The 16522-nt window shown below is 53.7% G+C and overlaps 1 protein-coding gene and 1 long non-coding RNA gene across 3 annotated transcripts in view; both read left to right on the top strand.

Annotated features, from left to right (window-relative positions):
- The window catches only part of LOC142823913 (uncharacterized), a 402411-nt gene that overhangs the window by 125916 nt on the left and 259973 nt on the right, over positions 1-16522 (top strand). The gene's annotated exons all lie outside the window — the stretch shown is intronic.
- Positions 1-16522, top strand: part of LOC149520834 (citron Rho-interacting kinase-like) — a 224885-nt gene that overhangs the window by 15152 nt on the left and 193211 nt on the right. Inside the window, exons 3-4 of the mRNA XM_089775106.1 lie at positions 5786-5929; positions 7650-7769. Of these exons, the coding sequence (XP_089631232.1) occupies positions 5786-5929; positions 7650-7769 (264 nt within the window). The remainder of the gene's footprint in view (positions 1-5785; positions 5930-7649; positions 7770-16522) is intronic.

The following is a 16522-nucleotide window of genomic DNA, read 5'->3' as shown; positions in this document are numbered from 1 at the left end:
GAATCATAGGACTGGAAGGGACCTCGAGAGGTCATCGAGTCCAGCCCCCTGCCCTCAAGGCAGGATCAAGCTCCGTCTACACCATCCCTGACAGATGTCTATCTAACCTGTTCTTAAATATCTCCAGAGAGGGAGATTCCACCACCTCCCTTGGCAATTTATTCCAATATTTGACCACCCTGACAGTTAGGAATTTTTTCCTAATGTCCAATCTAAACCTCCCCTGCTGCACTTTAAGCCCATTACTCCTTGTCCTGTCCTCAGAAACCAAGAGGAACAAATTTTCGCCTTCCTCCTTGTGACACCCTTTTAGATATTTGAAAACCGCTATCATGTCCCCCCTTAATCTTCTTTTTTCCAAACTAAACAAGCCCAGTTCATGAAGCCTGGCTTCATAGGTCATGTTCTCTAAACCTTTAATCATTCTTGTCGCTCTTCTCTGTACCCTTTCCAATTTCTCCACATCTTTCTTGAAATGTGGCGCCCAGAACTGGACACAGTACTCCAGCTGAGGCCTAACTAGTGCAGAGTAGAGCGGCAGAATGACTTCACGAGTTTTGCTTACAACACACCTGTTAATACAACCTAGAATCATATTTGCTTTTTTTGCAACAGCATCACACTGTTGACTCATATTCAACTTGTGGTCCACTATGACCCCTAGATCCCTTTCCGCCATGCTCCTTCCTAGACAGTCGCTTCCCATCTTGTATGTATGGAACTGATTGTTCCTTCCTAAGTGGAGCACTTTGCATTTCTCTCTATTAAACCTCATCCTGTTTACCTCCGACCATTTCTCTAACTTGCTAAGGTCATTCTGAATTATGTCCCTATCCTCCAAAGAAGTCGCAACCCCACCCAGTTTGGTATCATCTGCAAACTTAAATGATGATGAGGAGGAGGACCCAAACACGGCCAGCACCGTCACCTTGGTGATACTGGAGCCGGTACCCTGCGGCCTGGATGTGTCCCAGGCATCCTCCGAGGCCGGGGAGGGAACATCAGGTGAGTGACCTTAGTTACCTCACACAGACAGGGTGGAGGTGGTGGGCGGCAAGGTGCTGGGGTGCACTCCTCACTCAGCCTTCTCGCCCTGGGGAATCGCGTTGCAGTCCGTGCATGTGGATGCATGTGCAGCGCTAGTCTGGGCCACACAGCCCCAGGAGGCTGCATCTGAGCACGCCTGGGACACCTGGGTGGGACACCCTCCCACCACAAGTCACCACTAGAAGGAAGCTGGGGCCAAGGGGGGACACAGACACATACATGTGCCACACACAGGCATGCCTTCATGCTCGAGGCAGCACCCATTCCCGGGGAGTGCGCTGCCAGGTGCAGGTGCGTCTGCTGCTCACACACACCCTCACTCCTTCTCCCACAGCAGCCAGGGATACAAGTTCCCTCCCCTTGGGATGCCACCGCTGCTAGACCCGGCATGTGTGCGGCACCAAGGCAAGCCCAACCAGCCCAAGGCCCCCCTCCTGCCCACAGGATCCCCGTGTAGCCGGCAACTTGCCATGCCTGCTTCCCCCACACCCCACGTCCTGGTGACAAGCATGGTCCCCTGGGGATGTCTGGGCCCCTGTAAAAAAGGGCCTGCTATCCAGGCCACACGTGGCCTTGCTCCCAGGACATCACCTTCATCTGACCAGGAACTGTCGGTCTCGGCTCACAGATGAGGGCAAGGCCTCAGGGACAGTGTCTCCAGGGATGACTGACTGTCTCTCTTTATTCTCCCCAGCTGGACCAGCTGTGAGAGGGGGTGGGCAACACCACCCGGGGCAGCCACCCGCCACCGGAGGAGCCACAGGTGCTGGAGAACACAGGACGAACTGCTGTGGGAGCATATCTCTGTGCTCCAGGCCCTGCACGAGACGCTGGACCAGAGGCTCTGGGAGGACATGCAGTGGTGGAGATGCTGCAACAGGGCTCCACCGTGTGTGCAACCGTGCAGGCTCTCCTCACCCACCTGGAGCCAGCTCCTGCTCCTGCTGCTGCTCCTGGTCCTGCCCCTCCTCCCATGCCACTCTCCTGCTTTTCCCCCTAGCCTCCCCCCGCACCCGCCCCTGTGGTCGCCGTGGTCCCCGCACACAAGCCAGCTGAGCTAGGTGCTACTCCAAGCCCCAGCCCTGAGCCTCTCCTCACCCCTCCTCCCCCTTTTAAGCTCCCTCCTCCCCACTCCAAGGTTCTCATCCCTTCCCCCTCCCAGGTTCTTTCCCCGGTCCCTCCCCAGTTACTTCTACTCCAAATAAATATCCAAAGAGAGATTTTTTTTCAAAAACAAACAGTTTGTTTTATTGTTTCTGCAGGAGGGGTGGAGGGGGGAAGGGAGGGATGTTGGAGGAAAGGTAGCGAGGGGCAAGGCGCAGGCCCCTAGTGGGGAGGCCCCAGGGAGAGTGTCACTGGGGTCCTTGTAAGAAACTCTCCCTCAGGGCCTCCTGGATGCACACCCCTGCCTGATGGGCCTGCTGGATGGCACCTGTGCACGGCTGTTCAAAGGCCCTGCCCTCCCAGCCGGCCTCTACCCCCCACCCAGGAAGGAACACCTTCCCCTTCCTCTCACACAGGTTGTGGAGCACGCAACACGTGGCAACCACCTAGGGGAGGTTCCACTCCCCTACATCCAGCCGGGTTAGGAGGCATAGGAAACGGGCCTTGAGACACCCAAAGGTGCACTCCACTTGCATGTGGGCCCTGCCCAGCCTGGCATTAAAGCATTCTTTGCTGGGAGCTTTGTGAGCCACGGCATGAGAGGGTAGGCCGCATCCCTCATGATGCACAGTGGCATGTCCACGTCCCTGACCCCGCTGGTGTGCTCAGGGAAGAAAGTGCCAGCCTGGAACTATGGAACACGTGGGTGTTGGTAAACTGCCTGCGGTGGTCGACCAGGGCCTGCAGGACCATGGAGAAGTAGCCCTTGCAGTTTATGTAGAGAGATGCCCGGCGGTCGTGGGCCTGGATGGGGATGTGGGTGCCATCAATAGCCCCCCCCGAAGTTGGGGAAGCCCATGGTGGCAAAGCCAGCAACCATGGGGTCCACGTTGCCAAGGTGGATGACCCTGTGCAGCAGGACGGTGTTGATGGCCCTCACCACCTGTAGAAGGAGACAAACAAATAGAGAATCACAGGGGTGCCAGAACCCTTGGGAGCCCCCCCAACCACACCAGGAGCCACCCTCTACGTAGTCCACCCCCGCCCCCCGGCAGGGCTATGTGAGAGCGGGACTGGAGAACCGCCCAGGGAAGGGAGCTTCCCTCACCACCAACCCCAACTCCCCCTTTCCCTAGGGTTCCCCATTCCAGCATTTCACCCCCCACCCCACCCCTGGGAGAGCACCATACTTGCATGATGAGGGCCCCAGCGATTGACTTCCCCACACCAAACTGGTTCCCGATGGATTGGTAGCTGTCCAGCAAGGCGAGCTTCCAGACAGTGATGGCGACCCGCTTCTCCAGGTGGATGGCGGGTCTCATCTGGGTGTCCCATTGCATGAGGGCAGGGACAAGCCAGGCACACAGCTACAGAAAGGTCTCCTTCCTCATTCAAAAATTCTGGAGCCACTGCTGGTCGTCCCACAGCCCCAAAACAAGCCGGTCCCACCAGTCTGAACTGGTGTCCAGCTGCCAGAATCGCTGGTGCACACTGGGGTGCAGCTGGAAGAGCTGCGCTCCCATACAGATGGTGAAGGTCTCCTCAGTGAAGGGTTGTGTTCCTGGAGGGCAGCCTGCAGAAACTGCAGTACAACAGTCAGGGGCTGTTGCGTGCCCAGAGGAAGCTCCAGCTCCATAGCTGGGAGTGCTGTGGTGTCCAACAGGGTAACTAAAGCACGCAGTGGAAATGCTTTGCTGTCCCTCAGGGTATGTCTACACTACAGCACTAATTTGAACTAACTTAGTTCAAATTAGTTAATTCGAACTAAGCTAATTTGAACTAACGCATCTGGAACTAAAAACTAGTTCGAATTAGCGTTTTGCTAATTCGAACTAGCATGTCCACATTAAGTGGACCCTGAACCGGGGTTAAGGATGGCCAGAAGCAGTGCCGGCAGGGCATCAGAGGAGGACTTAGAGCGTGGAGATGCTGCCTCAGGCTAGCCGAGGGCTGTGCTTAAAGGGACCCGACCCCCACCCCGGACAGACAGTTCTAAGGGGTGCCCCGCTTGCAAAGCAGTCCTGGCTTGGAGTGCCCGGACTACCCACACTGGGCACATCACAGCACTCGGCCATCAGCCCGGCTGCACTTGCCGCAGGCTGCCATCTGGGGAGAGGGGGCAATTGGGGGGCTGCAGGAGAGCTTCCACCCCCAGAAGCCCGCAGAGCCAGCCCAGTCCTCCCCATCGGGGGCTCGTGCCCCATTCCTCCCTCACCTCCTTCCACTTACCCTTCCCTAGCCCCTCTTCTTGATGTACAAAATAAAGGACAATTGTGTTCAAAAATGGAATCTGTCTTTATTGAACAAAACTGGGGGAGACTGGGAAAAGGAGGTGGGAGAGGGGAAGAGAGAGGCTGGGAGAGGGGAGGGCAACTAAAATGATCAGGGGTTGGGAACAGGTCCCATATGAAGAGAGGCTAAAGAGACTGGGACTTCTCAGCTTAGAAAAGAGGAGACGGAGGGGGGACAGGATAGAGGTCTCTAAAAGCAGGAGTTGGGTGGAGAGGGTGCATACAGAAAAGTTCTTCATTAGTTCCCATAAAGAAGGACTAGAGGACACCAAAGGAAAGGAATGGGTAGCAGGCTTCAAACTAGTAACAGAAAGTTGTTCTTCACAAAGCAAAGAGTCAACCTGTGGAACTCCTTGCTGCAGGAGGCTGTGAAGGCTAGAACTAGAACAGAGTTTAAAGGGACGTGAGATCAAGTCATGGAGATTGGGTCCATGGAGTGGTGGTAGCCAGGGGGTAGGAGTGGTGTCCCTGCCCAAGGTTTGTGGAAGGCTGGAGAGGGATGGCACGAGACAAATGGCTTAGTCACTGTCTCCGGTCCATCCCCTCGAGGGGCCCTAGGGTTGGCCGCTGTCGGCAGACAGGATACTGGGCTAGATGGACCTTTGGTCTGACCCAGTACGGCCATTGTAAGCTCAGGGCTCAGGGTCGGGGGTCTCAATGGACCCCCTTGATTCTCTTGCACACCTGCTCCTGGGTGGCCAGGCTGGCAGCTCTCCTGCCCTAGACGGCCACTTTCCTGTGCCTAGTGCGGAGATCGTGGACAAGGTCCACGATGTCCGCACTAGCCCAGGCGGGTGCCCGCCTCTTGTGCTCCCGGGAGCCGCCAGCCTGGTCCCGGGAAGAGGGGGAGGGCTGGGGGGCATCGGGTGGGTGGCTCGATCCGTGCCAGGTGCAGGGTCTGCTGGCTGGGTGCTGGCAGGCTTGCACCTGACACGGGCACCGTAGCCAGCCCGTGCCCCTTTAAGGGAGGGGGGCATAGAGTTTCCCTGGTGTTGGCCAGAGTGGCCACCAGGGAAACCTGGGAAGGGCTAGCCTCCCACTAGTTCGAATTAAGGGTCTACACAGCCCTTAATTCGAACTAGCTAGTTCGAACTAGGCTTAATCCTCGTAAAATGAGGTTTACCTAGTTCGAACTAAGCGCTCCGCTAGTTCGAATTAAATTCGAACTAGCGGAGCGCTAGTGTAGCGCCTATTAAAGTTAGTTCGAACTAACGTCCGTTAGTTCGAACTAACTTTGTAGTGTAGACATACCCTAAGAGACTGAAATTCATCATATGTGGTGTGTTGAAATCAGCAATTGACAGCTTTTGAAATGTTTTTTAACCTTTCAATGTTTGTTACAGATGGAGCAGGAAATGACACGATTGCACCGGAGGGTGTCAGAGGTGGAGGCTGTACTTAGCCAAAAGGAGGTGGAACTGAAAGCCTCTGAGACCCAGCGGTCCCTCCTGGAGCAGGACCTGGCAACCTACATCACAGAATGCAGTGTGAGCCTTTACCCTAGTCCTTTTCCCTCTGAAGGTCCCATTTCTGATGATCTTTTAGCTTTCTTTTCCATGGTGGTCTCAGTGGTGCTTACAACATCATTCAGTAGTAATGGTATAGGAGCTACAACTGTTGTCTTGCTCACAGTGAGCTACACTCTGGTTCTCTTCTTGTCCCAGTAGCTATACAGAATCACTTTTGGGTTCTGATCTTGATAGATTTCAAAATGAAAGCAAGGTGGGGGTCTATTCAGTACTTGGAAAACCTCAAAGGATGACAAAGGTGTTTCAGGAAATGGGGGTATTGACTCAATGTGACATTCTGAGTTCATGCTCCTCTAGTTCTCTAGCACAGTGAAAGCAACATGTCTGAGGCAAGTGCTGTTTTTCAGATGGGGTATAAAAAAGCAGGCCCTTAAAGACATATATTTAATATCCTTTGTCATTTTTACATGAGTAGGAATGTCTGCCCTGTTGTCTTGGCAAAATTCCAATGAGGGTCTGCCTTCTTAAATAGTGTTTGTATTTTCAATTGAATTTGGTATTCTTCTGTCTTCCTTTCCCTCTTGCACCAAACCCCAAAACTCCGTCCATGTAGCATGCCAAGCTAACACTCCATCAGTGGCTGCTTTACAGTGGCGTGTGAAGCATTTCCTGTAGAGTATAATTTCATTTATCATTCTAAATACAGGCAGTCCCCGGGTTACGTACAAGATAGGGACTGTAGGTTTGTTCTTAAGTTGAATTTGTATGTAAGTCGGAACTGGTACATATTGTAGGGGAAACTCTAGCCAAACATTTCTCCAGAGCTCAGTTTTATTCTCCCACACCTCACTTCCCTCAGTCCTTTATTCTCAAGCTGAAGTGTCTGCTGAGAAAAGCCGCTCCGCGTCTCCCTGGTCTGCTGGGGGGGGGGGGGGGCGCTAGCTTCGCGTCTCCCTGGTCTGCTGGGGGGAAGCAGCTAGTGCGGGGTTGCCTCACCCTGTTTGTAAGTAGGGATCTGATGTAAGTCGGATCCATGTAACCCGGGGACTGCCTGTAAAAGGGGGAACATGAATTTATTTGGATAAATGGGGGGCTTTCAATGCAATAACCCACAGCAGGAGGGGCATCTGAAGCTGTGTTGAACCATCTGGATATACTAGGTTCTATGGTATAAACATCATTAAAAGGTTTTGGATCCTTCTGGATGAAAGATGATATGCACGTTAAGTAGGTGATAGGAGCATTAGTCTAACTTGAAGTTTGTAAGCAAAGATTTTGCCCAAACCTTGAAACGTTAGTGCTGTCCTTTTCAAAGTTTAAAAAAAAAGAGTAAAGGGCATAAATGAGTTCAACAATGGGGGAAAATAGCCAGTCATGGTAGCATCAAATGCATACAGTAGCATCAAATGAGTGCCAGAAATGTGAAAAAATAATACTAATGGATGGATAATTAATGTTGCTAAGAAGTATTACTCACTGCATGTGTTCTTTACTCCACACCTGGTCTACAAAAGTAGGGTTTGAACTAAGATCTCTCTGCAATAGATTGTATTTGTAAGTGTACTGTTTTTCTCCAGCTGGAAAAATGGAAGTTCAGTAGCAGTGAATTTGCATGTTTCTCTCACTGGTGTCTTAATTTGTTGTCTGACAGTATTTGAGGAGAATCTTTTTCCTTCTTTAGCTGAGGATATTTTTTGTAGAGTAGTGTGCAAAGCATTGAGCATTTTGCTTTTTGCAGAGCTTAAAGCAAAGTCTGGAACAGGCGCGGATGGAGGTTTCTCAGGAGGATGACAAGGCACTACAGCTTCTTCATGATATCAGAGAGCAGAGTCGAAAACTGCAGGAGATCAAAGAACAGGTACAACTGCTTCTTAGGAGCAGAACAGCTGACAGTAGAACTGCACTGCTTGTGTCTCCTGGTTCTGATTCCAGGAATGTGTTTTATACTGATGGGATACCAAGGCTCCCTGTGTGTGGTGGTGGTGGGTGTTCCCTAAAGAAAGTAACTAAGAACAAACTTGGACAGGTGTGTGTGTGTAAACATGCATGCTATCGAGCGTTCCTTTATTACATTTTTGCAGTCTATCAAGATGATCAAATGAAATCTTTGCCTAAAAAAACAAAATTAGAAAGTTGTAATATTTTGGGTAACTGCCATGTTGGAAAAGTCAATTCTGTTAGTGCTTGCTAATGCCCATTCAAGGTAGGTGTGTGGGCTCGCCACATGCATTGGTGCTGGAAAATTTTCCCTTGGCAGTATCCATAGGGGAGTGGCACACACATACCATGCTATATAGGTGTGACGGACCGGGCCGAGTCTGGGCACACCTGAGGGTGTCCGCTCAGGGCGAATTGCTCAAATTCGGGGCTTCTTACAGCCCCCAAACTGGTGACCTTCCCAAACAGGCCACAAACCAGTCTCACAGAGCGCTTCAGCTACCTGCCTGAAGCCTCACGAGCAAAACCCCTCCGACACCCCAGCAATATCCGTGCCCCAGATGGCCCCAGGCCTCATACAGCGGTGGGGGGGGGGGGGGGTCTTAGAACCCAATCCCACCTACCCCGAAGAACAAGTTCTCTCCGGTTCCAAGAAACCAGCCACAGATCCCTGGTCAATTTACCCTCTGGACCTTACCCACAAATCACGCTGAGCCAATCCTTTAGCATCTAACATCTAAAGGTTTATTATTCCAATAAAGAAAAGCATGAGTTTAAGGTTGTTAAAGGATAGTACATTACATGCACCGAATCTCCCAGTTCTCGATGCAGGCTCTAGCAGAGATGTTACAGCTGCTGGTTTAAAAGTCCTTGTTGCGCATCCTAGGATCAGGATGGGTCCACAGTTCTTCCTGGCTCTTCAATCCCTGCAATGCTGCCTCTGGGATGAAGTGCTGAGCTGAGTACCAAGATGGAGTCGACCACATGGACTCTTTATACATCCTTCCTGGTCTCTTCTTGGCTGCAGCAGGTCACCTGGCCAGCGGCCTATCCCTGTGTTCCCTGCTGGCAGCCCTCAGGTGTCAGCCCTCATTCTTTAGGTGTGTCCTTGGCCCATTGAGTGCCATTGTCCCACAGGGCCTCGCTAATTAGCATGTCCATAGGCTGGGCTCTGCCCAATGCTCAACCACATGCAGGGAAATATTCAGTATCCATACAGATTACAGATTCCTAACTACACCCACAGACATTATTCAAACACATGACTAGCGTACATAGGATTAGCAGACAGTGAGCTTCTATTCAACACCCCACATGGCCCCCTTTAATACCATTTTTGGGGCCAACACCCCCGCCTATGGGTGCATCAGTGACCTGGCTGCTTCCCTCAAATTCAGTAACGTGACAATAGGGCACTGCTGGGCACCCGCCACCCTCAGCTACTTCTTGCTCCCAGTGATGGTGCTTGAAACTGTAGTTATAGCAGCTATCACTGTCGTGTCTGTCTTGTCTTAATCGGTTGTTTCACCTGTAAATAGATTTCCTCTGTTCCGTTAATTGTTCATATTTTGGGAAAGTTTATAAGTCCCTTTGGGACATTGCCTTGGGATGGAGCATGCCCCGATCTCCCTCCCCTTCCCCCTCCCCCTGCTTTAAGTTGTGTTAAGTGCCTCAGGTCCATTAGCAACCCACATGACAACTGTTTATGGTACTTGGGAGAAGCACATGTTAGTGACAAGTGCTGGATTTACAAATCCTTTAGGCCATGAACTAAATAGGAAAGAGATATTCATTTGAAAACTCTCCTGATGGAATCACAGCCCTTGCCCTGGCATATAATCAATGCTTGGATTCATTGCCAAGCACTAGTGCTTTGGTGCACAGCACACCAACAGTATCATCTGGAAGCTGGCACTGGTCCCCATCCTTGGTTCCAGTTAAGAAACCGGGGTATGTCTACACTACCCTCCTAGTTCTAACTAGCGGGGTAATGTAGGCATACCTCACTTGCAAATGAAGCCCGGGATTTGAATTTCCCGGGCTTCATTTGCAAGTGCGGTATGCCTACATTACCCCGCTAGTTCGAACAAGCGGGGTAGTGTAGACATACCCCCGGTGGTTAGAGGCAGATCTCTAGGCCTGCGGAGAGAGAAGGTAAAGCAGGGAGCCAGCACAGACCCTGCTTCATCAGGCCCATTGACCTCTGAGGCTCCACCTCAGATTTAGAAGTGTAGTCCACTCTGCTCACCTTGAGCAGTGATGCTCAGCGCTGTGTGCTGTCGACCTCCAAGGCTCTTCAAGTGGCCCAGGACATTCTGTTGATGCAGGTGCTGCCCAGGCCAGTTGTAGCTAAGCCCCAACATAGAGGGAACCCTTCATTCTGTCCACCTCGGTTCCCTCATAGGCAGCATTCCCACTCCAGAGGGACATCTAGCCAGAAATCGTCCCCTCACAATGACAGGCAGAAGGTCTGTAGCTCAATGTGGTTCCCCAGTTGGTGCAACGGGGCTCAATGGCTTGAGGCATGGCTTGCCGGTAAATGGGTGTAGGACCTTGTGAGGCATGCACCACCCACCATATGCAGCATACCCAGGACTTACTCCCTGTGCTCCAGCCAATGCTCAAGGGACAGGTCACCCATCCACTGGCACTGGCCTCCTCAAAACATGTGCCAGGGGAGCGTAGGGTTTTTTTGTTGTCCTGCTCCAATTCCCAGTACCCATCATCCATGGCACCAGTTGCCTATCCACACCCAGCGCAGATCCTTTGGTCGACATTGGTCACCAGGATGCCAGTCTAGACCCTCCTCTGCATTGATTGGGTCATCCTCGATCAGGAGTGCTCAGTACCTCTCTGAAAAGAGTTTCACTCACCCCTCTCTTGGTCTCTGGGAAGTGACTGATCTGCAAGCCTCACCTCAGAGCCCTGCTCTTTGCTGCAAACTCAGGCCCTGGTACTGATGTTGCAACCCACGTCAATGATACTGCAGACAGGGTCACAAACGATGCCATGGCCACAGATTCCCTGGCCCACTCAGTGTCTGTGGAACTCATGGGGGTTCCCATGCCACCTGAGATGCCTCACTCAGTAGCTGGGGCCTTGAAGGCACTGTCAGCCTCCCCCTTCAAGCAGCCTCTGGTGCTGCAGAGGCCACCACCTTGCCTGTCAAAGAGGAGATAAGAAATTAGCCTCCTACCCCCTGTTGCTTGAAGAGGTTCCATCGGTGCAGGCATCCTCCTCATCCTCAGATGAGGCCATCATTGGGCCTCCTCTTGTAGTCCCACAGGACAATGCGAGGGCCCATCAGGATTTTTTGAAAAGGATGGCCTCCTCAGCCTGGAGATCTACGTTGGAGCTGGAGGAGCCTCCAGACACTCTCTTTTGGGGTGCTTGACCAGAGGGCCCCAGCCAAAGTGGCCTTGCCCCTCCATGACAGGGTCGTAAAGATCGTGAGAGACCTTTGGCAGAACCCCTCCTCCCTGCTCTCCATATCCAAAAGGGCAGAGTGTAAATACTTTGTCCCTGTCAAGGAGCATGAGTACTTATATACTCATCCAGCCCCTAATTATCTTTTTGTGGAATCAGTGAACCACCAGGACTGAAAAAGAACGAGGGCTTCTCTTTCTTGGTGTGGTGGGGTCCCCAGCCCCGCCCTCTTCTCCACAAGGTTAAAGCAGGCCCTGAGGCCGGGGTTCAGCACAATTCGCAGGCCCTGAGGCCTAGTCCAGCACAAGCCGCAGGCCCTGAGGCCTAGTCCAGCACAAGTCGCAGGCCCTGAGGCCTAGTCCACGCCCTGAGGGGTTGGGGTAGGGGGGTCCGGGCCCTCCCTCTCCACCGGACCCCAACCCAGGGCCCTATTAGTGGTGGGTGGTTCCCACCACCGGCTCGGCAGGGAGTTCTCCCTGAAACGCGCCGAGGCCACTGAGGGGTTCCCTGCCCCTTGCCCTGGGTTGCTTCCTACCCCCGCCCTGTGGCCGACAGAGACCCCACCTGGCGAAGCTGGGCTGGCGGCGGTGGCAATGTCAGCAGGTCCGGGGCAGCAGCGAAGGGGTTGTCCACTGCGGCGGGGCGGGCGGCCCTCCGGAGTCGGTGTTGCAGGTGGGCGGGCTTGACCTGGGGACGGTAGCAGCAATGGCAGCGGTCCCAACGGCTCTGGTTCCAGCAGCAGGTCTGGCTGTGGCTCTGGGCCGGAGCGCCTTCCTCCCCAGAGGTCAGCCCCCACTGAGCAGCCGGGCAGCCTTTTATACTGGGGCTGCACTGCGAGCATGCCCAGCAGGGCTGTGGGGGAGGGGCATATTCTACCCAATAGATGGGCTCTTCTCCCCGCTGTTCAGTGTGGGGCAGGCCAGCCCCGTCACACACTTCCCCCCTTAAGAGCGTTCTCCCCAGTAGTCTCTCCTCCCCCTCCTTAGAACCTATGCGCGAAAAAAAGTCTGCATTTCCGTGGGCTCTCCCTGGTCTATGTGCCACTTGGAACGAATACGGCTGCAATGCTAGATACCAGCGCATGATACGCGCATTGGTGTCTTTCATTGTTTGCAACCACCTTAGGGGGGCATGATCCGTCACTATCAAAAAGGTGCCGCCCAGCAAATAATACCCCAGTGCGTCATGTGAATGCCATCTCCCAGTTCGCTACCTACCCGATTGTCAAGGGGTACGCCCCTGATGGGGGTTACGGCCCCCTTCTACTGGCCCGTGTCTTGGTCCAGGCCCTTCTCTCAGGGCATATACAGTACCCAAAATCCCAAAAGTCTCGGCCCCTCTCTCAGGGCATATACGGTACCTAAGGCCTAGTTCTGGGGAAAAAGCCTCTCCTGGCTCGAGTGATTCCCCAGGTGCGGCAAGGGGTGGTAGGGGGACCTGGGCCCTCCCTCTCCACCAGGTCCTGGCCCAGGGCCCTGTGGGCAGGGACTCTAGGTCCTGCCGGCTTGGTGGGGAATCCAGCCGCTACGCACCAAGCTGGATTAAGAAACCTCTGCCCTCGGCCGCTTCCTACCACCCTGGCACCCCCCCCTTTAGTCTGTCCGTCTGTGCGGCGGTCCTTACCGGGGCTGGGTTGGCAGGATAGGTGTGCCCGTTACTCCGTGGGGTTGGGGTTGGCTTCACTCCTGGGGTCCAACGCTGGCCTTCAGTTGGATCCGAGATGTCGCAGGAACACTGGATTTGCAGCCTGGCTCCTCCTCACCTCTAATTGCTCTCCCATCTGCTGGGCCGCTGCCTGCTTTATATACTGGCCCTGCTGGGAGCATGCCCAGCAGGGCTGTAAGGGCGGGGCTCTTTCAGCCAGCTGGGCCTGGGCTACTCCCAGCCCTTTAGTGTGGGACTTGTTTGCCCCATCACACCGATGCTTCGGGTAGACAAACTCCTAGAACGATTAGGCTGCGCCAGGATCATATCCACCCTGGACCTAACCAATGGTTACTGGCAGAGCCCCTTGACACTGGCGTCAAAGGAGAAGATGGCATTCCCGACACCCTTCAGGCTGTTCCAGTTGACCACGATGCCTTTTGGTTTGTATGGGGCAGCAGCCACCTTCCAGAGGCTTATGAATAAAGTGCTAAGCCCGCACAATGCCTACGCATTTGCCTACATCGATGACATTGTGGTCTACAAGCACAGTTAGGCAGAGCACCTCCACCACCGGACCCAGGTTTTGCAAGCCTTAGCAGAGGTGGGCCTTACAGCCAACCTGGCCACATGCTACTGGGGCCAGCAAGAGGTGAGCTACCTGAGCTATACCGTCAGGAGAGGACAGCTCCAGCCTCTGGTGGACAAGGTACAAGCACTACGAGTCTACCCTATTCCCACCACAAAGAAGCAAGTGCGGCAATTCTTAGGGCTAGTGGGATACTACCAGTGTTTTATCCTGAACTTTGCTACCATAGCAGCCCAGCTTACAGACCTCACAAAGAACCCCTGATCTCGCCCCATCAAATGGTCCCAGGACTGTGAAGTGGCCTTCCAGACCTTGCGGGAACAACTGACCCAAGAACCAGTGCTTATCCAGCCGGACTTCAATAGCCCGTTTATTTTACAAACTGACGCCTTTGGGGGTGGGGTTAGGAGCCATTTTATCGCAGGAGGTGGAAGGCGAGGAACACCCCATTTTATACCTCGGCCAAAAGCTGTTCCCGCGAGAGACACGATACTCCATGGTAGAGAAGGGGGCTCTTGTGGTGAAATGGGCTGTGGAGGCCCTCAGGTACTACCTACTAGGGAGCCAATTCACACTGGTTACCGACCATGCACCACTGAAGTGGCTCCACTCCATGAAGGACTCCAATGCACGAGTCATGTGGTGATACCTGTTTCTCCAACCTTATGTTTTCCAGGTGGCCCAGGGAAGGCCCATGCCAACGCAGACTTTTTTTCAAGGGCTAGGGAGGATGGTGTAGTGACAGGTGTACCCGCCCTGCACTGAACTAGCCGGGTTTGGCCAGGTTATGCTGGCTGAAAGAGCCCTGCCCCCGCAGCCCTGCTGGGCATGCTCAGACTGTAGTCCAGGTATAAAAGCCTGGGGAGAGGCTGAGTCTGGGCTGGCTGGCTGGCGGAGAAGGACCTCTGTTTGTAGCTCCTGAGCAGCAGAAGCCAGACGCCCAAGACAAGAGCAGCAGAGGCCCCGACGCCGGTTGGGACGTAACCCCTGAGGATCTCCAGGGAAGCGTGGCCCCCAAGGAATCAGAGGACCCAGCTACTAGGTGGGACATCAGCCCATCGGATCAGGTAGGAAGCGGCCCAGGGAGGGTGAAGAAGAGGCCTCTCCCACCCAGAGATCCTTGGCATGTTTTGGTTGGATTCCCCGCTGGGGGAGTGGTGGACCATTCTGCCACTCACAGGGCCCTGGGCTGGGACCCGGTGGAGTAGGGTGGGCCCGGGTCCCGTTACCGGGGCACAGCGCCCCCCCCCCCCATGACTTTGCTCATTGGGCCTTCCAGCCCTGACTTAAAGGGCTGGCAATTGGCGTTGATTTACTGACTCTGGCCATTGGGCCGTCCAGCCTGGCTTTAAAGGGCCCCACATTGGATCTGGCCATTAGGCTATTGTCACGTTACTGGATTTTGAGGGGAGCAGCCAGATTGCTGATGCACCCATAGGTGGGGGTGTTGGCCCCAGAAAATGGTATAAAGGAGGGCCATGTGGGGTGTTGAATAGAAGCTCACTGTCTGCTAATCCTATGTACGCTGTTTATGTGTTTGTATAATGTCTGTGTGTGCAATTATAAGCATGTACTTGTATGGATACTGAATATTTCCCTGCATTTGGTTGAGCATTGGGCAGGGCCTGGCCTATGGACATGCTAATCAGCAAGGCCCTGTGGGACAATGGCACTCAATGGGCCAAGGACACACCTAAAGAATGAGTGGTGATTCATACCTAAAGGCTACCAGCAGGGAACACAGGAATAAGCCGGGGACCAGGTGACCTGCGATAGCCAAGAAGAGACCAGGAAGGAGGGATAAATAGGCCATGTGGTGGTCTCCATTTTTGTTCTCAGCTCAGCACTTCATCCCAGAGGCAGCATTGCAGGGATCGAAGAGCCCGGAAGACCTGTGGACCCATCCTGATCCTAGGATGTGCAACAAGAACTTTTAAGCCAGCAGCTGTAACATCTCTGCTAGAGCCTGCATCGAGAACTGGGAGATTCGATGCATGTAACGTACTATTCTTTAACAACCTTACTCTCATGCTTTTCTTTATTGTAATAATAAACCTTTAGATGTTAGATGCTAAAGGATTGGCCCAGCGTGGTTTGTGGGGAAGATCCAGAGGGTAAATTGACCAGGGATCTGTGGCTGGTTTCTTGGAACCGGACAGAACTTGTTCGGGGTAGGTGGGATTGGGTGCTAGGACCCCCCACCTGTGTATGAGGCCCGGGGCCATCTGAGGCACGGATATTGCTGGGGTGTCGGAGGGGTTTTGCTCGTGAGGCTTCAGGCAGGCAGCTGAAGCGCTCCGTGGGACTGGTTTGTGGCCTGTTTGGAGAGGTCACCAGTCTGGGGGCTGTAAGGAGCCCCGGATTTGAGCAATTCGCCCTGAGCAGACGCCCTCAGCTGTGCCCAGACTCGGCCCGGTCCGTCACAGCTATCCAGCCCCGAGGCGAGGGGTTTAACTACCAATGTTTTACTGGTCGTGCGGAGTGTGTCACAGACTCAGACAGCCCAGGGACATGGGACCCTAACCCCAGGGAGGGAGAAGGAAGGACCACCACGCAACAATGCTGCATGGATGAATACAGAGGAATGATACTGCTCTGAAGAAGTGCAGCGAATCTTCCTGGAAAGCTGAAAGCCTTTGACCAACCTGATGTATGTAGCTTAGTGTACTAGATTTTTGATGGGGCTGCAGAGAGAGGGACGCCCCCACCCCGCAGCCCTTTTACAGACTAATTTGGACTACCTGTTCCACTTGAAGCATCAGGGTCTGGCACACATTTCAATCAGAGTTCATTGGCAGAGGTCTCGGCCTTCCACCCACTGATCCAAGGCGAGTCAGTGTTTTCCCATGTCATGGTGGTCAGGTTCTTAAAGGGCCTCGAGTCTCTTTCCACAAGTCCGAGCCCCCATCCTGCAATGAGACCTTAACCTGATCCTCCCTAGGCTTACGGCACCACCCTTGGAATCCATGGCCTCGTGTTCCCTTTTGCATCTATCATGGAAGGTCGCCTCCTAG

The sequence above is a fragment of the Pelodiscus sinensis genome, chromosome W, assembly GCF_052426305.1.
Source record: "Pelodiscus sinensis isolate ZL-2025 chromosome W, ASM5242630v1, whole genome shotgun sequence".
Classification (NCBI taxonomy): domain Eukaryota; kingdom Metazoa; phylum Chordata; order Testudines; family Trionychidae; genus Pelodiscus; species Pelodiscus sinensis.
This window is presented reverse-complemented; position numbering and strand designations above follow the sequence as displayed.